The sequence below is a fragment of the Protopterus annectens genome, chromosome 1.part0, assembly GCF_019279795.1.
Source record: "Protopterus annectens isolate FY-2018-M chromosome 1.part0, PAN1.0, whole genome shotgun sequence".
NCBI lineage: Eukaryota > Metazoa > Chordata > Ceratodontiformes > Protopteridae > Protopterus > Protopterus annectens.
Genome location: NC_056725.1, coordinates 1,761,908,082 through 1,761,931,721, shown reverse-complemented (window position 1 = coordinate 1,761,931,721; position 23,640 = coordinate 1,761,908,082). Strand labels below are relative to the sequence as shown.

At 38.7% G+C, this 23,640-nt stretch overlaps 1 protein-coding gene across 2 annotated transcripts in view; it reads left to right on the top strand.

Moving 5' to 3' along the window:
- SLC35A1 (solute carrier family 35 member A1) overlaps nt 1-23,640 on the top strand; it is a 532,373-nt gene that overhangs the window by 94,147 nt on the left and 414,586 nt on the right. For both annotated transcript variants that reach the window (XM_044069159.1, XM_044069151.1), the window contains exon 2: nt 5,300-5,477. In XM_044069159.1, coding sequence (XP_043925094.1) covers nt 5,300-5,477 — 178 coding nt within the window. The remainder of the gene's footprint in view (nt 1-5,299; nt 5,478-23,640) is intronic.

Genomic DNA, 23,640 nt, shown 5'->3' with positions numbered 1-23,640 from the left:
GCGGTAAATTAATAACCAAATGGAAGCAGTTTATGACGCACACTCATGGACAACAACCACGACTCCAGCAGGATAAAAACAAAATATTTTATTCCAAGTGTAGTAATTAAGCGCTTTTGTCCTTTTGTTATCAGGACTTCTTCAGAATAAATTAATTTACACAACGACAACATTTAAAGACCCTCCTCTTTAAAAAAATTTAATTGTTCAAATCTTTTTGGTGCCATTTGGTTGATGGGAGGGTATTTAAATGTTGTCTTTGTGTAATTCATTTATTCTGAAGAAGTCCTGATAACAGAATGAAAGCACTTAATTACTACACTTGGAATAAAATATTTTCTTTGTTTTTATCCTGCTGGTGTCTTAGCCATTGTCCGCGAGGGTGCACCTTGAATTACTTCCATTTGGTTATTATTATGGTTGGTGTTTTTCTCTTTACTAATAGTGATTTGTTACCCCACACAAATTGGTTCAGCAATGTCCATATTTACGGGGACATGATAAAATTAAGTACTTAGGAGTATGGGTTAAAAATAATTCCATTGTGGCAACTAAGGATATGCAGGAAGAGACTAAACAAAAGATAGTAGAAAAACTGAGAAATTGGAAGATTTTTTTCATATAGATATGGATAGTGAGATACAACCAGTTAAAATGTTTTTAGTCCCTTTAGTCTTATACACAAGTCAGGAATATGTTTATCAGCCAGAGGAGAAGTTGTGGATAGAAATTAATAAATAGCTGAAGGATTTTATCTGGGAGGGGAAGACTGCAAGAGTCAAGTGGGATAAGCTCAATAGAACCAATAGATTGGGATTATTTGGGATTATTGAATTTTGGTATTTCAGAGAGCTACATAGTTAAGGACCCTATATGTAGCACAAGCAGAAACCTATAATTCAAAGTGGAAAGGGATGATGATGATGGGGGGTTTGGATGATTATATTTAATAATTAATAACCATAATCATATATAATATAATAATCATATTCATAAAGTAGGAGAAAGTATTAAGCCAAACTAAGCCATGGGAATGGGGAGGAAAGGAGTTGTCGATTTGATGACTGCAGTTATTGATAAGCAGTCAGTAAGCAAGAGGAGCTGAGATTGGATGATTGGAATGGAAGACAAAGGAACCAAGGTATTGGGAGAAGGAGGAGAGAAAGTTAAGTTTATAAAAAAAGAGCCAAGAAAGAATTTATTTGGAGTTGGAGATTAGCGATATATCCTCTTAATAGGGAAGGTGTATGCAAAGAGAGAGAAATAGAGGGTCTGAAACAAAAGAGCAGCAGTGCTAGAGTTTTTTGGTAGAATCTAGAACAGAAGCAGCTGTTAAAAAATGAATAATTAGTAGTAGCATAATATGCATATATATATAATAATAAAGAATCAATCAGAGGAGGTTAGAAAGGATTGGGAAGAGAGACTGGATAAGCAGCTCACAAAGAAACAATGGGGGGGAGGAATAGAAGTATGTATCCCAAATATGCAACAAAATCTTGGATTTTTGTTTGGAAATCTTTACATACAATTACCAAAGTAGACCCTCAGGTGACAAGTGGAAAAGTGTATTGAAGAAAGAAGTAAAAAAGAGGAAATTTTTTTTATTTGAGAGGAGCATGAGTTTGCAGTGAGTCTGTATCAGATATACTAGGTGAGAAAATTGATGTGCCTAGGGAATGATTTTTCTGAGCTACGATGCAGAATTGGAATTGCCTAGAGATAGTAAGGCCTTGCTGAGTCTAATTATGGTGGCTGCCAAAAAAGCAGTTACTAGAAAATGGAAATCAAAGTCTTAGCCAACTGTACTAGAAATCATGAATATAGTAACAGCGATAAAACAACTGGAATTGGGATCTTTAGAAAAGGGTAGGAGCAAATCCCTTAGGAAAGAATGGGAATTGTGGGAAAAATGCTTACAGGGGAGGGATGAGGTTTAAAAGAAGGCATGGTTTGAATGAGCTTTGTAATGTTTGACTGGGTAGATTGTAAGTGATATATAATGTTTGCAACTAAATTTATGTCAGTATGGTTTGTGATGTATAATACTTGCAGGTAAGATTATGTGAATATTTTTTTTTTCATTTTTATAAATATATGGATTGCCTATGTGATAACTGATAATTTAATAAAGATGTTTCTTGTTTAAGAAAAAAACACCATACAGAATATTATATTGATAAAGTAGCAGAACATATTCTAAGAACTAATCCACCATGGAAATCGAAAAAAAAGATCTTTACCAGTGGGAATGAGTGCAAGTAGATAAAGAAGATAGGGAAGAGGGTGTTGGAATTTACTGTTGTAAAGTAACAAAGAAACTATGGTATTGGGAGCAAATAACTGGAGAGGGAAAGGTAATAGAGTAGGATGAGGTCAAGCAAAGGTTTGGACTGCAGGTTACAACCTTCCCAGTTAGAGATTGCTAACAGAGTATAGGCAGAGTGAGAAAGGGATAATGGAGTGCTTAGTGAACGACTAGCTGTGGTAGGGTTTTTAATTGAGTCTACAACAGAGATTGCTCTAAAAAAATTAATAGGACATATAAAATATTGCATGATAACCATAAGAATCAGTCTGAGAAGGTTAGAAAGGCTTGGGAAGAGAAAATGTAAAGGCACCATACAAATGGGAGGACATCTTTATGGCTCCCAAATATGCAACAAAATCCAGAAGATGTAATATTTTGCTTGGAAAGGTTTGCATAGGTATTTTTATAACTCTGGCAGACTTCAGAGAATTTTTTCCTCGATTAGGTGGCAAATGCTGGTGGTGGTAATTGGGAACATGTTTTTTTGGAATGTAATGAGCTGTCAAATGTAAAAAATTCCTTACAGACTACTTTGCCAGAAGTGTTTGGGGAACAAATGGATATGACTATGGAAATGATTCTTTTGAGCTGGGATATATGCTATGAAGTGACCAGATATGGTAAGTTTAATGCTATTGGCTTCCAAAATACAAAGCAATTAATAGATAATGGAAATCAAAATCTAAACCAGCTGTAACTGAACTGTTGAATATTGTAATTCAGGAAAAGAACTGTAGGCAGGATCTCTAGAAAAGGGAAAGAGCAAACTACATAGAAATGAATGGAATTTGTGGGAGTAATACTTGCAGAATAATGTTCAGGAGGTGGAGCGAGGTTTAAGGAAAGGCAGGAATTGATCAATTTATGTAATATTGTAATGAACGATTTGTTAAAAAGAAAGTTGATGTGCATGGAAATAAAAAAAAATGTTTGCCATGGTTTTTATTTTATCATATGTGTACTTATTGTCTACAATGTTTGACTTTATTAGTGTTTTTTAAACAAAAAAAGGATGTGCAGGGACATCATAGATGTACCAGTAATTCCACTCCATGCATGCATTATCAGTGTCATCTATCACCCTGTCATATTCTCTGAGAATGCCTTCTGTCTCAGCATCTTTTGGTTGCTAATGGAAGATGACTGCTGTGGGACTCTTGTTTCACAAAGTTTCTTTCCCAGACAAATTTATCTCAGTGTTCTTTGCCTGCTGCATTGACAGAGGTAAGTGAGCACCTTTTACTGTTTTCTTTGCTGAGCTGGATTTGTTACAGAATATTAAACTAGGGCTCAGCAAAGCAACTCAGGAATGAATCAGCAAGCAGTTTCTTTTTTTTTTTGCTGAAATGTTTTTATTTGATTTTCCAATAACAATTTAGAAAACAGAATAAATTACAATTTGATGACAAATAATCATAAAGTATGTACAAAATTTACAAAGGCCTCAGGCAGAAGAAATGGGAATAGCAAAAAATGTAAACAAATAAAAGAGGTTATACAATATTCAAATAGTTCTTGCTTCTAGATTGATCAATTAGATGGAGTTGTGTCTAGATTCATTGTCTTAATAAGTGAGAAAACCTTTTCCCAAGGATTATTAGTCCATTTTCTAGGATAAATTCTTAGTTCTTTTATTTCTATTGATGCTACTTTGTCCAGTAGATTCATGAAGTCTTCAGTTAGAATGGAGGGTGACATCCATCTTCTTGTAATGCATTTTTTGGCTACTGCCAAAATTGTCCAAAGAAGATATTTATTTTTGTTATTCATTATAATGGAATCGTTTATATTCAAAAAATCAAAGATTCTAATAATATAAAGGAATCAGCAAAGATAGCCTGAAGGAAATTTCCAATGTCTTCCCAAAATTTTTTAATGAAAGAACATTTATAAAAGATATGAAGCCAATCAGCCTTACATTTTCAAGAGCATCTCCAACATGTTACCTCTTTAGAAAGATTAAAAAAGATTACATTTGCAATTCTATTAGGGGTGTAAAATGCTCTATGCAAACATTTCCAGGAGAAAATTCTCCATATTTGTAAATTAGAAGTTAATTTAATGGAATGTAGGAGGTTAGCTTTGTTTTCAGAAGTTAAATGTAATGTATAATCCCTGGTAATAAAGTTCCAAAATTTCTGATTAGAAGTGGTTTTATATTTAATTATGACTTTATATATAGAGTTTTGAAATTACTTTTTTCCATCTAAATTCTCCATGTAGTATTTCATGCATAAGAGTTATACATTTAGGTGTGGATGTAAAGGAAGAGTTCTTTATTGTTCTGCATAAATCTTGAGTAAATGGAAATATACTGTTAAGAGCTAACCAATCTGATTCTGCTAAATTAAATGTTTCTATTAAATTTTTTTGCATCAAGAGTAATTAAGTTCATTATACAATGATACCAGCATGTAAATTTTTTCATTTCCCAAATACTAAGAATATCTGCATTGATATTATTGAAAAAGATTTTTGTAATTTTAAAGGGGTACAATAGTTGTATCCATATTTTAATATTGATATTGTTAGCACAACCTCTAAAAGTATTGTAGATATAATTTATATAATTTAGATTTGTGGGTTTAACAATATTATAGTGTAAATTTACACAAAGTGCATACCAAAAGTTATTGCTCAGATCATTTAGTTGTATTTTTTTTATTAATTTTTTTTCGTTTAGGATAATGGTTACATGTAGGGATTTCCATGCTGAAGAAAATTTTGGATCAATCCAATTTAATATTGTTTTGAGATTAGAAGCTTTAATATAGGATTCTAAGTCAGGAAAATGTATTCCTGCCAACTCCCATGGTCTAATATGATTTGATAAAGCTATTCTATTTTTCTTTGGGTACCATAAGAATTTTAAAAGGATTCTATTTATTTCTCTTAAAATATTTTTATTTGGTAATACAGGAATAGATAAAGCAATGTAATTTATTTTTGGAGCAAGCATTTTCTAAACCCATTTTTTCTTATTTTCAGAAAACGTGAGTTTACCATTCAAGCTGTATTGCTTGACGGTAATGACCTTGGTGGCTGCAACATATATCATAGCTCTACGGTACACTAGGGTAACCAGTGCGGACACATACTTCTCCACTACTGCTGTCTGCATTACTGAAGTCATTAAGCTGCTCATAAGTGTTGGGATCTTAACTAAGTAAGTAAATTGGGTTTCAGGTAAAAATTAATTTCTGCACTCAGCAGCACACATTTCCATGATGTTTCTCTATGCACATCTTAGCCATGTCACCCTGGTCCACTTTTCCTTCCAAAGTTGTTGTATGCTCTAGTAGTTATAAACTGATTGGTTATATGTTGGTCTGACCTGTGAGCTGTGCAGCTCCTAACACCATCATGTATCACCCTAAACTGGTACAGACTTGCATCTGTGCTGTAACATTCAGCAGATTTCAGAATTAAACTTTAAGGAATGTTCTTTTATTGCTTTTTACATTGTTTCATTATTAGGTATTTTATACTATTTACTAACAGTGCAGTCTTTTGGGGGAGGTTTAGTTTTTGCATTTAGTAACTGTTTGTACTGTTTGTAACTAATTTGAGACTGTGTAGTTTTGTTAATTAATTTACCTTTGTCATTGCTATAGCTAGATATTGGCTGAAAAAGGACACTACAGTCCAGTCAACAGACTTGTTCAAACAAACTGAAATTGACCTGTTTAAATATTAGTTTGCATCATCTTTATCAGATTTAAAGGAGTTTCACTGAAACTACTGTCACTGAGCTGTGACTTTATGTACCTACTGAGCTTATTTCTTAGAGTTTCTAGCATTAATCCAAGTCGGTCCTGGTGAGCCTTTTCCAGATGCCTGTTCTTTGCAGTCCTGCTTCAGTTGTTCTTATTCCTGCTAGGAGAACCAAAAGAAAAAGGATGGTGCCGTGCACTCAATCCAGAGGAACATTAAAGAGTGAAAAGTGCAGCAAAATTCACAATGAGCAGTGAAAAAACACAAGTACCAACTGGCAGCATCAAACAAAAAAACTCCACATGGGAGTCTGAATAATTTTAGCAATGTGACTTGGTACTAGCCATATTTTTTTCTTTGCATTAATATGCAATGAAAACACTTTCTCATGGTTTTATTAATGCAATTCTTTGTCATCAGCACACTTCTTGATGTTTTACAATGCTTCTGTATCATGGTGACAGATCAGATAGTGATTAAATTAGGTTAAGCTCAACATATTAGAAGTACATGAATCTAAGCACAATACAGTTTTGAATGCTGAAGAAGAAAGCTTATGTATAGAAGACAGGCATATATCAGGTTACATAAAGTGGAAGAAATGTATCAGCAGTAAAGGTTGCAAACTGAGAGAATTATGAGGTAGGTCAGAGTCGGGGGATGGGGTGTGATAACTGAACACTTCTTCATAAACAGTGTCATGTAGATTTTCACACAACAATTGTATATGAATGTCCGTTATTAGTTGTGATTAATTCACTGTTGGTTTATATAAGATAATTATTGCAAGTTGTCACTGTGATGCTTTTTAAGATATTCTTGCCTCATATATGTAAATTTAACACTGAAATGTGTGTGTGTGTGTGTGTGTGTGTGTGTGTGTGTGCATATATATATATATATATATATATATATATATATATATATATATATATATACATACACACACACATACATGTATATACTTATATGTTTATATATACACACATGCGCTCGCGCACTTACATCTCAGCTGCCTCTAAATTTTGACTCAAGACTGTTTCATCAATTCTAAACCTTTGTGAGAAAAGGTAATGGATTACAATTGGGAAAAAGTGATAATCAGTGGTTAATATTTATAGTCATTATTACAGTTATAGATATTTTATCTCAGAAGATACATGATAATTCACATCTTAGTACAACTGTTTAAAACTTGTCCTTAATTTTGTGCTTTTTCTGTAATTATTTTTGCTTTGCCCCTAATTTTTAAGGTAAAGGTTGAGTGCTACGGTGTATAAAAGAGTATATTTTACGTGATGAAAATATTGAACACAAATGATCAACAAAAACACTTGAACATTCACAATATTAAACACCCAAATCCTCAAAACTACAAAAGATTACAAAAAGAAAACAATATCCCTTTAGTCTTTAAACCAACAACCTACTTCAACCTTCTTATCCAAGTTTGTGTCCACAGTGGTACTGTTTCAGAAAGTTTTTTTCCAGATAAGATGTGGAATTAGGGTGAGGGCAGAGTTACGATTAGCACACATTACTACGAAGGGCAGGGAGGTCCCTCCCCCCACTGCATCAAGTTAGTAATATGAGCTAACCCCACACCTTTCCTTTAAAAACTCCTTTCCTTAACATTAGCACTACACAAGACATATTCAGACACACACACCAGCACATATGCACAACACTAAATATATCCCCATAACTAACCCTGTCCTGCAAACACTCACACAAATTCCATATCCTAACCCCTTAACTAAATTTACTCTAAACATTACACACACACACACACACACACACACACACACACACACACACACACACACACACACACACACACACAGACACGCACACCCTCACACCCCAATACAAACATACTTATCTGTTTCTGCAGAACAAATGTTTGATAAAACAGATGTTCGATAAAGTAGACTTTCACATAAAACCTGCAGTTCATTCTTTTAACAAGTGAGTGTTTGACAAAATATAGTGCATTCCCATATGCATTATACATGCACACAACTGTATATGTTTTACCAGCTGTACTTCAGTTTAAATTATGATTCTTTTAGAAATATGACTGAGAAGTTGTTATTCTTTAATTTTCATTTGAATCATATTCACTTCTTTGAGCCAAACTTTTCTTTGCAGAAGCAGCAGATAGACTCATTTAACACAAAGGAACCTTGCAATATATACATTTGCTTCTTTCTTTAGTGGTACTTTTTTTTTTTTTTTTTCTCAAAAAATTTTTTATTAATTATATGAATAGCAAGACAATTAAAAGATTATACATAACAAGAAGGCATAAATGAACATATAACAATTCATCTAGTGATAACAACCTTCATGAGATTTTGATAAGTTATTTAGAAATAAAACATACACCATATGTACACTATATACAAGTTAGGCAACCTGAGAGAGAAAAAAAAAATATTTAACATTAACTATTTAATATGTTTAGAACCTTTTCTAACACAACCTTTCTAATAGCTTTTTTTTGGACTTCCACCTAAGTATCTTTGAGCATCAATAAATTTAAAAGCCATTTTCTGGAAAGTAACCCATTTTAATTTAGAACGATCAATCCAATTTTGTATTATATAAAGTTTTAGTAATGAGCAAATAAAAATGATAACATGAATATCAACTTTTGAAAGATGAATCAATGGAATATGTAGAATAGCAAATTCCCACGTCAACGTGGATTTTGATATCCCATTTTCTGCAGTCTGACTTTCAAAGATGTCCACAATCTGTGAGAAAAATGACAATACCATAGAATATGAAGGAGGTCTGCTTGGGGATGAGAACAGCATGAACACGAAGGGGACTTATTTGGGTTAAATTTGTTTAATTTGATTGGGGTAAAGTAGGCATCATTATTAATCATTAATTGTGTGTATGCTAAATTTTTAAAAGGGATAAATTCCTTAGTGTGTCTAATAGCCAGGACTTTCTGAGATTCTGACAATTGGGAATTGTAATTCAACCAAACATTAGATAAAAGACAGTTGTGGTCCATCATTAAAGAATTAATTAATTTATATGAGTTTGAGAGCATTTTATCAGATGATGAAAGTATTTTGATAATCGTGTTAAGGTTTTTCAATTGTGAGTCTATGGGGACCAGAGATACAAATTTTTTTAATTATTGCTCTTAGTTGTGTAAGAATTGGTGAGTAATTCCAGTTTACTTTCAATAACTTACGCCAGTCAGATAAAGCAAGTCAAGATATTTCAAAACATCTCCTACTTTTAGATTTTTAATTAAAGGATAGTTTGTTAAGTTCAAAAGTTTATTGTCCAATAATATATTTGGGTTTAGATGAATTGGCTGAACATGGTGCGAGATCTTTTCTAGTTTACACATTTTGAGTAAGGTTTGGAAATCTCTAATCTTTTGTTTAAATACTGTAGATATATTTTAATAAATAAACTATCCAGAGAGATAAAGGAATAGCTTCAGGATTTAAATTATTAGAAATGACATAATTATACCATAATTTTATCCATAAAGAGTGATTTGGATAAGAAGTGTTATTGAATTTAGAGATAGTAAGAAGTTTATTGGATGAGACAATCAAATAATAGAGATAAAGATTAGGTAAACTCAAACCTCCCTTGTCCTTGAAAATGCCAATCTAGAATAGGAAATTCTAACAGATTTAGGGAACCATATGAATTTTGCCAAAGCTTTATTTACAGACTCAAAAATTTTTGAAATTATCTGATCAGATGATGAGAATTGGTAAAGAAATTTAGGCAGAATATTCATTTTAATAATGGCCACCCTTGAAAGAAATGAAAGGTTTAGATGCTTCCATCTGTCCATATCAGACAATATAGAGTTCCATAATTTATTAATATTATTTTGAAAGGAAGATTTATTATTGTGTTCTAAATTGATTCCTAAATATTTTATATTATAAGTAAACTGAAAATGATCGTCTGGAAACAAAAAAGATTTGTGTGCTAAATGATTTAAGTGAAAAATATGAGTTTTTGTAGAATTTAAAAGATAGTTGGAAACCAAAGAAAAATAATCAATAGAATTCATTATTTTTCTGTAATCAGATAATGGAGTTTGAAAGTAGATTACTAAATCATCCGCAAAAGCAGAGAAATGAATATTAGTATTAAGAATTCTAGGGATGTTATGAAAAGTATTTTGAGTAATAAACAATAGCAAAGATTCTAAATAAATGTTGAAAAGAAAAGGGGACAATGGACAACCCTGTCTTGTTCCTTTAGTGATCTTTATCGAGCAGAAAATTGACCATTAATGTATAGTCTAGTAAACATATTCTTGTATAAAACTTTTAATAAATTATAAAGAATAAGGGAATATTAAAACATAACATAGTTTGAAATAGAAAGTTCCAACATACTCTGTCAAAGGCATTTGATGCATCTATAATCAAAGCATATATAGGGTTTGGATTTTTCTTAATGAGATGAAGTATAGTCTCTAAAGATAGAGTATTATCCCAAGCATGTCTCTGAGACATAAAACCTGATTGATCTGACGAGATAATTGAGGGTAAAATCCGTTTCAATCTGTTAGCCAGAATAGATGACAGAATCTTAATATCTACGTTAATTAAAGAAATGGGTCTATAATTTACTGGGTCAGATTTATCTTTATTATTTTTTAGAATTAGAATGGTTTGGATGTGTTCCAATGAATATCTGAGATATCATTAACTCTTATATGATTGTAAACTTTAAATAGAAAGGGAAGAACTACCAATTTGAAAGTTTTGAAAAATTCTGGAGTAAAACCATCAGGTCCCGGAGATTTACCCAATTTAAGATTATCTATTGAATCCAAGATTTCTTGTACCGATATAGAGGTAGAAAGTAGTTTTTGCTGATTATCATTAAGTTTAGGGAACTGCAAAGAGTCTAAAAAGAGTTTTGAGTGATTATCTTTAACAGAATTAGAAGAACCTGAATATAACTCAGTGTAAAGAGAGGTGAAAAGTTGAATAATCTCTTCATCAGTATTATATAATCTGTTATTATAAGATAAAGATGTAATATTTGGATTTCTGAAGTTAACTTTAATAATTCTCGCTAACAATTTAGATGGAACCTGGGCCCACTCTGAATATGAAGCAAGTAGCTTTTGTTCAGCTAAGGAGAGTTTAGTGGTACTTTTTAATTTTTGTCTGCCCCTCCCCTGTTGCATACCTTCCAGATAACAATCTGCTGTTGTTTCTGCTCTTATTATTCCTAATTTTAATGCCCATGGTACAGTCACTTCCAAGGTTGAGAAGGTGATAATGAAGTGTGGAATGGAACCACTAGCAGCACCATCATGTACCTTGTCTTGTATGCAGGGGATTTTTCTACTGCCCTGAGTGTAGGTTTTGTTAAGTATATTACTGTATGTAGCATCAGTCAGCTCCAACTCCACCCTCTAATGCCAGATTTTACTGCAATCTTTCTTGCAGTTATGGCAGGGGGGAGGGTGGCAAATCAGGTGCAGAAATCCTGGCCCTCCGTCCTTCTTTAAGTGCATAAGCCAGCAAAATGCTGCTACTTTACCCCCCATCTCGTCCAGCAACCAAGCCACTAATCTTAGAATGTCTGGCACACTCAGGACTCCATCTATATTCAGGACTCCATCTGTATGTCCCATAGGACTGGGATAATGAGCTTCTTGATGGATATTTTTGTATGTTATAGGTTCATAGGTTCATACTAGGCTATCTGCCCTAGGGCATTTATAAGCCTATGACAAAATACAACAACCACGAATCCACCAAATATTCAAAGATAAACCAGCGAAAGAAGCAGTCAAAAGGTGAGATAAAGAGGAACAACTTTAATTCATGTTATTCGACTGTCCTGGTACCTCGGCAATTCGCCTTCAATGGAACAAATATTCAAATATGCACATTCTCTTTTATATACTCATCAATTAAACAATCAATCAATTCATTAAGTAATTAACCCTATGAATACTTTAACAAATCATGTAACATTCATTTGATATTATATATCTTTTGCTGGTGTATCTTTGAACATTTATAAGCCTAGCCAGAGTGAGTTTGGCTTTCGCCACCCATTTTAAATTAATTTTGCTATGCCCTTTTTCGAGGTTAGTATACTGTGCCTCTGTCTAACAGTGACACAGAAGTGATACCTGGGGTAAACCTACGATCTGCCATCCACTCATCAAGATTCCTCTTGAAGAGAGTCAGTGAGGGACTCTGCCTAACCTGGACTGGAATTTTATTCCAGAGTGAAGGGAGCCTCTGGGTTATGAATCTGTCTCTCCAGCATGTCCTATTTATTTCAATGCTGAGGTTCAAGTCTCTCGAGAGCGTAGCTCGATGGGATTTGGATTTTCTGAGGTGCAGCATGTCCATTAATTCCGGGTTGGACATGGCTTTATACGTCAGGCACAGATCGCCTCTGAGCAGGCGGTATGCCACTGAGTAGAGCTGGAGTTTCTTTAACCGGGCAGCATATGGCATCTGTTTGAGCCCTTTGATCCTCTTGATGAGGTACTTTTGGGGTCTTTCCAGTTGCTGCAGGTGTCTGGTAAGGTACATCCCAAAAGGGGCATTGTACTCAATTATGGGCCTGATGAGGGATGAGTAAAGAGGCACAATGACCTCCCCTGATGTAGATGTGAATCCCATCATGATTAGTTGGGCTATATAAAATGTTTTTCTAACCACTTTGGCCACGTAGTTGTCAAATGAGAGACTGCTATCAACTTGGGTCCCCAGGTCCATAATTACTTCTTCTGTACTTAATGGATTACCACCTATGTGGTAATTTGTGGGCACTTTGTTTTTGCCAAAGGGGATGACTATACACTTTTTGGCGTTTAGTTGTCTGTTTCTATGAGGCCCTTTTGGAGGATGCTTGTGTCGGCTGGAGAGTCGATTATGGCGCCTAGTTTGCAGTCATCTGCGAACTTGGTCAGCCACAGTCCTTCCGTGTTGGCCTGTACCTCCGAGAAATATATACCGAACAAGAGAGGTCCCAGGACTGAGCCTTGTGGGACGCCTCTTGTAACTGGTTTGGAGTCTGACATTGCTCCAGCAATTCTAACCATGTGGGTTCTGTCCTTGAGCCAGTTTGCAACCCATCCAGTGACATAGGGGTTTATATTTAAGCTGGTGAGCTTATCTATAATGCCCAAGTGGGGTATTGTATCAAAGGCTTTTGCGAGGTCCAGGTAGGCTGTGTGGACCACCTTCCCCTCGTCAATGGCCTTGGTGACTGTTTCAAAGAAATCGACCAGGTTTAACAGGTTTAAGAGGAAGGATCTGCCCTTAACAAAGCTGAACTGAGTAGGATCCAGTGTCTGTAGGTCCCCAATATCTTTATTTATGAGGTCCATGATGATCCTTTCCATAGCTTTGCAGACCAAGCTAGTCAGGCTTATGGGGCGATAGTTTTCAGGATCCATTGAGGCACCACCTTTGTGGAAAGGGACCCCTGTTGCTGTACGCCACTCTTTGGGTACATATCCTGTAGTAAGGCTGAGATTGAACAGTAGTTTTATGTTTGGGTTTAGCTCTTCTTGGAGTTCATGTAGGACGCAGCCTGGGACACCGTCTGGTCCCATTGATGCTGTGTTTTTGCTTTGGAGAGGCGGCTCTTACCTGAGCATCTGAGATGTCAGGGGCAGCACTCTGCTGGGATAGATATTTGCCCTTTGGTGGGGATGGGGAGAAGTTTGCGCTGAACCTGTCAGCTAGGATGTTGGCAATGTCTGTGGGTTCGGTGTATTTTTTTTTGTCATTTTGGACTAATTCTGAGCATATCTGGGAATTCCCACCTAGGTTCCTAACATAACTAAAGAAAGCCTTGTGATTATCCTTAGTGTCCTGTGCAATTTTTCTCTCGAAGCTGGCCTTAGACGATTTTATGAGTGCCCATAGCTTTTTGCTAATACTGATCAGAGATGCCTTCCCTTTTTGGGATTTTGCTCTATGATGTAGTAGCTTCCTCCTTTTATTGTATAGTTTGTTTATGGCTGGGGTCCACCAGACAGGACGTCTGCCTTTGGAGGATTGGGTCTTGGTTTTATTTGGGATTGCATGATCCACGCATTCCTGAAGGTGTTCATAGAATGCGTTTATAAAGGATTCTGCGGTCTGGGCTGTATTTTCCACAGGCCCGGGGGCTTTGAAGGATTCCACCTCGGTTTTGAGGAGTGTGAAATTTGCTTTAGAGAAGTTTTTCACTGTGGTTTTCTGGGCAGGGGTGGGGTCGGGATGTGAATATCCAGTGAGATTAGTTTATGGTCTGATCTTACCAGTGAGGGATACACTTCTGGTGTAGAGCATAGAGTCCCCATGTTGGTGATGATCCGGTCCAGTATGTTTTCCCCTTTTGTGGGAGTGGTAACAAGTTGTTCCATAGCATTTGAGTTTATAAATTCTAGGAACCTTTGGGCTAGGGTGTTGGAGCTAGAGTAATGCTCCCAGTCTGTTTGGGTAGTTGAAGTCTCCCAATATAATGGTGTTTGGAGAGACCTTCATATTTTCCAGTGTTCTCAGGAAGGCCGAGTGGGGTTCCTGGGTTTGGGAGGGTGGTCTGTAGCAGGCTATAAACTGGAAGGCAGTTTTACCCACTGTTAGTTGCACATGGATAGTCTCTGATGCTTCGTGCTGTGCCACCAACCTGGAGGTGTGGGTATCTTTGACAAATATTGATACTTCCCCTCCTTTTGTGGTTCGGTCCAAGTTTTGGGGCGAAAAGCATGGTATGAGGTATAACCTGGTAGTGCTGGGGTGCTCTCGGGAGCCTTGAACCAGGTTTCTGTTACTGCACAGATATCTATGTTCTCCATGCTAAGGAGAGTTTTGAGTGCGTGCATCTTGAGGTTTAGACTTCTGGCGTTGAGTAGCATTACTCTTAGTTTCTTATCCTTGTGATACCTATGGAGGTGGGTTTGTCTTTTGAGCCTTGCCTAAAAAAGGCACTATGGGGGTAGCAAGAGCTTTTGCCAATATCCGAAAGCCCAGGGGTGACAGGTGCAAGCCGTCCCTAGCGAAGCATCGTGGCTTGTCGAGCATGTCATCCCAGGCTGACAGGCATTGGATCCCCTTTGAATGACACAAATACTTAAGCCAGTTGTTGAAATTGATCATCTTGTCTTCATATTGTGGCATCATTCTAGGTGAGGGTAAGATGCTACTCAAGGTCAGGTTCATACCGGCCTGGGCTACATGCTCAGAGAGCTCCTCTATGTCTCTTTTCATGTAGTCCAGGGAGGAACATCTCAGGTCATTCACACCAGCATGGACAATGACTGAGTCATATTTGTACTTGCCTTGGAGTGACCTGAGTGCTTGTGTCATGTGGCGGTTCCTAGCGCCCGACAGGCAGCTCACCGTGACCTTCTTCTTGTTCAGCCTGATGAGCGGGACGTCAGTGTGCCTGACGAGAGTGTCACCTATTACAAGTGTATCGGGTGTGTTGTTTAGCCTTAAGGGCTGTAACTGTTCGGCACACTGTCTTTGTGAGCTATGTGTTGCACTTGTTTTGTTTTAGGGTAGTGGTTGCTTGGGTGTCTGCATTGGAGGTCTCTGCTGCTTAGGCAGATTTTTATTTAGAGCCTCCGAGTATGTTTTTGTGTGTTTATGTGTTTGGTTTGCCGTCGTGGTAGGTCTATGTGAGACTGGAATTGTAGTGAGTGTGGTTTCCTTCTCCTCCTGACTGGTTACGCCAGTACTGAGATGAGAGAGCTCAGCCTCCAGTTTGGCTATATGGTTGCATCTCTCACATGTGTTGGAATTTGTTGGGAGGAGGAGAGGGTTATAATGAAGAAAAGGTTGTAGCATAACTTTATGCTGCATGTTTGCAAGTGATATTGGCATTAAGGAGCCACTGAGGGGAAGGCAGAATTGAGCAGCTGGTGACTGCTTGCTTATCCTTGGGGAGGAAGGATGGTCTGTTGTACTACAGTATGTCTCTTGTTCTGGTCAATGAGGTGCATGGAGTGAAGTATACAGATGAGGGGCATATACTTGGCCCTGCTAAGCTGTGTAGGCATTGTGGCTGTCATAGTCCATGTGAGCAAGCATACAGAAACAACAGGGAGGGTGTATCAAGCATTTGCTTTTCCAAGTATGCTTATCTGTTGGAGGAGGGTGTTAGGCTTCATATACAAAAAAAAAAAAAATATATGCTGAGGATGATGATTCACCTGTGCTTGACTCTTGCCCCATCAAGCCAGGATAAAGTAAAAACTATGATAAGATATTCCCCTGTGAATGGAAAAGACTTATTTTGAGTATTGTGAGGTACTACATCCAGGCTGACAGTAGGGGATCGAACAGCTTAGTAGAATGTTTGATGTAGCTAAAAGAAAATTTCAGGCTTGAGTGACAGCATAAAAAATATTAGTTGGTAACTTTTATGTGCATGTTAATTAAACAGAGCAACATCTTCACTTCTTGGTTACAAAGTGCCACAGTGCAAATTTGGATTCCCACTATGTCATAGTATGTCATATATTTAATGCTCATTGTGATTTTAACTAAAAATTTGATGACCACATCAACAAATGTGTCTTATAAACCAACAAGGAGCTTGAGCTACTTTATAAAGTTAGACTTTTTCTAACTGTTCATGTACAAATTATTCCTGCCTAGTCATATGTGTCACCAAATCTTTTGCATGTTTATTCCATCTTCACTTGTCACAAAGCATTGTGCTGTCTACAGTACAACAAACCTATCATAAAGTTGCCCAGTTTGCAGCCAGACTCGCCAGTGCATATCACCATGACCTTGTTGTAAGAAATGTACAAGAGCCAGAACTTTGTCATTCCTTTGCATCAGCCCATCAAAAAAATATATATGTATGTCTATATCTGTTTATTCTGCAATCAGATGTCTTGCCAAACAATGCTACATCCCTAGAACCAGCCTAAGGTTCAACTTAAAAACTAATAAGATTTTTCCAGAACAAATTACTACCATGGAGAAACCTTGTTCTAGGCTTCTCTGCCCAAGCTACAAAATAATATCACAGTGATAATTGGGAACCTTCCCCAAAAGGATAAACAGGTTTTAAAAACAGCATTTGGATAGGTTTTCAAATGGGGCACTCTGCTGTCAACTGTAGTGTTGGTACTGACTACCTGACGCAAGTGTTAAACCCAGATTGTTCTTCCAAAGCCAGGAATAATGAAGCTCTAGTCCAACCCCTAAACAGCACAATTCAAAATTTGCTGGTATACCTTTATGGAATGTTTATGGAGGAAGGAGGCATTGCCCCCCTTAACCACCACCTTTTCCAACTATGTATGGAAACTGAGATCACTGTACTTCAGTGCAAGTTGAGAAATTTGAGGTGCTGCAAACTTGGACTTGTTGCATATTTTCCCTTGTTGAATTATAGATTCACAGTGGCAAGGTTCATAGTTATGCTTCTGGGAATTACAACAGGTACCCCCTTGTATTATCTAGGTACCACTCCTTCAGTGTTTTGTGTACTGCAGTACATGATACCATGCAGCATAGGACCAATCTTCAACCTCACTTCCTGCTTCCTTTAGAAATATTCATACCTATTGCACACTGTTCTCAGTCGGTCATTGCGATCTAATGACCAAAAACTCCTGTCTGTCTGCAAACCTATCAAATCTGCTGAGCATTGTCTATTGAAATGTATCTGTAGTGTAGTTTATTGCATTTTATATCTTTGGAGCTTTTCTTCCCAGATCTTTGCTGAAAAAGGGCACTAGCTCAGCCGGACACTCCCAGTCAACAAATGTAAAATAAGTAAAAATAAATAAATTTCTCCTCTTCATCATTTAGGTAAGATATAACTATTTGCCTTTACTTTTCACTAATTGTCAACAGTATCATTTCTTCCTTATTTTGCCTACTTATCCTAAACTTCTCTTCACCATATTTTAATTTTAACTTAATCTTAAAGATCTACCTTGAATATATTGTACATACTATATTTATTTGCGCACTTATTTGAGAGCTCTCTTAGAAACTTTTTGATTGATCTTTTGAGTAAAATTGTTTCATGTGATGTACTTAACTTTTAGCCATTCATCCCGTGTCACATAATTATGCCATATTGGTAGCATTACTATCTCTTTGTTAGTTTAACAGATTAGACCTTTTTGATGTCCTTCAAGGATGCATCTGCAGTCCTTACATATGGGTTGTCCTGCCTCAGGCAGCCCTTCGGTCGGCCGGATTCCAAAGTCTGGGTCCGGCGTCGGTTGATGTCGCCCTTTCCCCGACGTCAGAGGGCCAGGGGTATAAAAGAGTCAGCCGACGCCTTCCTCAGTCTTTCTTGCTGCGTGGTGCCCGAAGCAGAAGCAGTTCGCAAGTACCGGTCGGCCAGCTCCTGTAAATTCAGCTACCGAAGACTTCAAAAAGCTAAGTACCCCGTTGGGGACTCTTTCTTGCCTCAGCCGATGTCAGATCAAACGCTTAAAGTTAATAATTGCTTGACTTGTGGGAAACAAATACCTCATAAGGATTTCCATTCCTACTGCCTCCCTTGCCTAGGCCCAGACCACGACGTCTCGGCCTGTACTGCCTGTGCCTCCTTTAATCGACGCACTCTTAGGCGTCGGTCGGAGTTTGCAGAGGAATTTTTTGGGGCTAGTTTCTCTTATAAAATGCCGTCGGAGACTCCGACTTCTCATTTAATCAAAAAATGGAAGGACAAAGACCGACACACGCGGACCGTGGTTTCGGCTGAAACCACGCCTAGGCCTACCGCGAGGGTCTCGGTTGAAACAGAGTCCTTGGTACTTCCAACCGTGGAAACGGTACAACCGACAGCCTCGGCCCCGGAGGCTTCTTCTGAGTCGGTTATGGATTTACACTCGGAAACCGGTGTTCAGGAAACTACCGACACCATTCCCTTAGACAAGACTACCCCAGCACGTGGAGCAGCCATGCCCCCTGCATCCATGTCCATTAAAGCATTCACTAGGGCTAAAGCTGCTAAGCAACAAAAAACTCTGCCTCCCAAGACTATTTCTCAGGGATCCACTACAGGTTCACAGATACTAAGTTTGGCTGAGGATCTTATTTCCTTAATCAGGGGATCCCAGCCTCATCTGGACAGGGGCTCTCAACCCCTCTAGACAAAAGGCCCAGGGCTGAGCCTGCTGATCCTCAGTCTTCTGATGAGGCCTCTGATGGCTCTGCTCTATCAGATTACCAGGAGGAGGCCTTCATGGCCTATGAGGATTCTGATGCAGAGGAATCCATTCCCTCTGCCTCCCCTCCTGAAGAGCTGTCCTTTGGGGAGACCCTTCACTCCATGAGAGAGCATTTCCAATGGCAGGGCCAGGAATTCTCCAATTCCAGGAAGAGATTAAGGACTTTTCTTCATTTACCTCAGCATAGACCTTTGGCTATTCCTCCTGTTTTGTGTCATTGATGATGTGTATTCTGAGTCTAGCACTACCCCTGACACCCTTCCTCCGGCTCCTGTTAAACCCGATAGGTACTACAGGGTCCCGGACTCGCATCATTTCCTTTACAAGGCCCACTCTGCTGACCCAGAAACTATTTCCCAAGGTCCTAAAGGGGTTCCAGCTACCACTACTAAAAATCCACTCCCCTCTGAAAGGGAGTCCAGGGCTTTAGAGAGATGGGGTAAAAAAGTGTATACTTCTTCCAATCTGTCTATGAGGGCTTTAAATTGTCAATTTCATATGATACAGTACCAAGAGTATTTGTTGGATGAATTGCAGAAAAGCTGTCTTCTCCTGAACCCCTAGACCGTAAGTCACTTCAGGATCTGGTACATAATTCACAACAGGTTAGCAACCATTTCTTGCAGTGTGGTTATGATGCATTGGAAGCTTCATGTAGGTCAGCAATGACAGGTGCAGTCATACGTAGACATGCTTGGCTGAAGGAACAATCTCTGCCAGATCATGTTAAGGCTAAGCTTCTGGATGCTCCACTAGAAAAGCAAAAGTTATTTGGCTCCACTGCTCAGAAGGTCTTAAAGAAATTTGAGGAAAAGGCTAAATCTGTACAAACAGTCAAAGATTTCCTCCAGGTACAACCACCAAGATTCAGCAGAAATTGGCCTTCTAAGAATTGGTCCTTTCCGGAAGAGAGAGATCAAAGAGGCAAGAACAGGCGTGCCAGAGGTAGAGGGCAAGCTAGAGGCTCCTACAGAGGACGTCAGTGGCAGCCTCCTAACCAGCGAGGTAGTGCAGGACCATCAACTGCTGCACAAGGACAGACTCAATGACTTCACCTTGATCCCGCCAACCAGGGCTCAATTAGAAGCACCTTTGGGTGGAAAATTGTCTTTATTCTCAAGAAATTGGCACAGTATTACAAGGGACAAATGGACACTGCAAATAATAGACAAAGGATACAGATTCCATTTCCATACATTACCAAAAAGAAAAGGAATGCCAAACCTGCCACCAAATCAAAGGGCAGAGGCTTTAAAACAAATAGCCAACCTATTGCAAATGAAAGCTATAGAAAAGGTTCCTCTCGCAGAACAAGGCCAAGGATTTTATTCCAGACTATTCTTTGTCCCAAGAAAAGAAAAACAATGGAGGCCTATTCTCGATTTGTCCGCACTCAATACTTATCTCATTGTGCCAAAATTCAAAATGCTGACACTACAGCAACTCCTTCCCATGCTGGGCAAGGGGTCTTGGCTGCTAACTCTAAACCTCAAGGAGGCATACCTGCATGTCCCTATCAGACAAAGTTGCAGAAGACACCTCAGATTTCTTGCAGGTTCAGAGCATTATCAATTCTCAGCATTGCCCTTTGGCTTATCTGCTGCGCCCAGAGTATTCACAAAATGTCTGGCATCAGTAATTGCACACTGCAGACTTCAGGGGATTCAAATATACCCGTATCTGGACGACTGCCTTATACAAGCGGACAGCCAACAAACTTTGGAAAAACATTTGAATTATGCCATCCGCCTTCTGCAGGCCTTGGGATACACAGTCAACATTCACAAGTCAAGACTTGTGCCATCCCAAAGAATAACTTTTCTGGGTGCGGAACTAGATACAACCACCCAAATGGCTTTTCTCACAGAAGAAAAACAAAGACAACTACCGGATTACTTCAAAAATCTGACAAAACAAACTCAGATGACTGCAAGGAAAATCCTGCAGGCCCTGGGTTACATGGCATCGTGCATTCTTCTGATTCCACAAGCAAGGCTGCATATGAGAAAACTACAATGGTACCTAAGGAGTTTATGGTCACAGCACAATCACAGCCTAGAAACTTTGATACCACTCATTCCATGCCTTCAAAAGGAATTCCTGTGGTGGGCCCAAGCAAGCCAGTCAAACAGGGTCTGCCTTTCAGCAAACCAGTAACCAGCCAAACCATTACCTCGGACGCTTCAGACCATGGATGGGGAGCACACATGGAGGACAGATGCATCCAAGGACTATGGTCTCAGAAAGAACTGCGCATGCACATAAACCAAAAGGAAATGCTGGCAGTGATACATGCAATCGAGGCCTTCAAGCACTTTCTACATCAAGGCCACCTGCTAATAAGGACAGACAATACCACAGTTATGTGGTACATAAACAAGCAAGGAGGTACCCATTCCTACCCTCTTTGCAGACTAGCAATGAATCTTTGGGAACTTTCCCTAAAACTCAATATAGAGATGCAATCCCAGTTAGTGCCAGGAAAAGACAATATACTGGCGGACAGCCTAAGCAGAAATACCATGGATCCACACGAATGGATGCTACACCCAGACATCTTCCTTCAGATAACACAATTTTGGGGAAGGCCGGACATAGATCTTTTTGCCTCCCACCACAATCATCAGCTGAAGAAATTCTGTTCAAGGACATACCACCCACAAGCATGGAAAGTGGACGCCCTCTCTTTCAGCTGGAATACTCTAACAGTGTATGCATTTCCTCCTCTTCCACTAATGACCAGGGTCTTACTGAAAATCAGGACAGAGCAGCCAAAAGTGATTCTAATAGCCCCGGACTGGCCAAGGCAGCACTGGTACCCACTGTTACGATGCCTGTCACACACAAAACCGTGGCCTCTACCACAATGGTCACTTCTTCTGACGCAGCACAATTACAAAACCCTGCACTCCAGCCTGAAAACCCTGCAGCTGACAGCCTGGAGAATACCTTGACTCCTCACCAGGAAAAGCTATCCAAGAGAGTGAAGGATATCATCATGGAAGCTCGCAGACCTTCCACGAGAAAGGCATATTCAGCAAAATGGAAAAGATTCCACACTTGGAGCACCGCAAAGGGCCTAGATGCCACAGTGATGAGCATGGCACATATCCTGGAATACTTGGCAGAAATGCTCCACAATGGCCTTTCTTACTCTTCCATAAAAATTCATGCTTCAGCAATTTCAGCAGAATACAATACTGATCCACCTGTCTTCTCTCATCCTCTCCTAAGGCAGTTTCTAAGAGGAATTAAAAACATCAATCCTCCAAGAAAACCACCAGTGCCTACATGGGACCTTAACTTCATGTTGGAAAAGTTGACTCTACCTCCCTTTGAATCAGCAGGATCTTCAGAGTTACAGTTCCTGTCTTGGAAGACTGCCTTCCTTCTGGCCATAACCTCAGCAAGAAGAGTATCTGAATTGCAGGCACTCATGGCAGTACAACCATTTCTTATTTTTCATCAGGACAGTCTCCTTGAGAAACAATCCTTCATTCATGCAAAAGGTGGTATCCAGGGGTCTCATTGAACCAAGCTATTCACCTGCCTACCTCCTTTCCAGATCCGCAAAACAAGGGAGAAAAACTTCTGCATACCCTGGACATTCACAGACAGTTACGCTACTACCTGGACAGAACTAAGACTTTCAGAAAAACTGACCAGCTGTTGGTAGCATATGCTGCAGGCATCCAAGGCAAAGCAATTTCCAAACAGACAATTTCAAAATGGATAGGAAATTGCATTCGATTCTGCTACTCTTATCATGGAAAAACTGTGCCAGCTAACATCAGGCCTCATTCCACCAGAGCCACAGCCACCTCCACAGCCTTTTTAAGAGGGGTGGCTACCAAGGACATTTTAGAAGCTGCTACATGGAGCTCCGTGCATACATTTTCCAAGCATTACAATTTGCCCTTATATTCCAGATCCAGAGCAGGCTTTGCTACGGCAGTCCTGCAGGGCATTTTAGCTACACCATCATTTTCTTAGATCCTACCACCCCAGCTTGGCTATGGTATTCTACCCATATGTAAGGACTGCAGATGCATCCTTGAAGGACATAGTACAGTTTTGTACCTACCATAAATGTAGATGTCTGATAGGTATGCATCTGCAGTCAGGTTTTCCCTCCCTCCTTCCCCTCTGTGGTATTTCTTGGGTACTTATCCCTCTTATAACTAGCTGGGGTTATCTATTATGGTGTATTTGTTTTTTATTACTGTGCATGTTTGGAATATTTTGCATTTCTCCAAATTTAGCCTTCCTTAGAGGGCACCTGGCATCTGGGGCAAGAAAAACTGAGGAAGATGGCGTCGGCTGACTCTTTTATACCCCTGGTGCTCTGACGTCGGGGAAAGGGTGACATCAGCCGACGCCGGACCCAGACTTTGGAATCCGGCCGACCAAAGGGCTGCCTGAGGCAGGACAA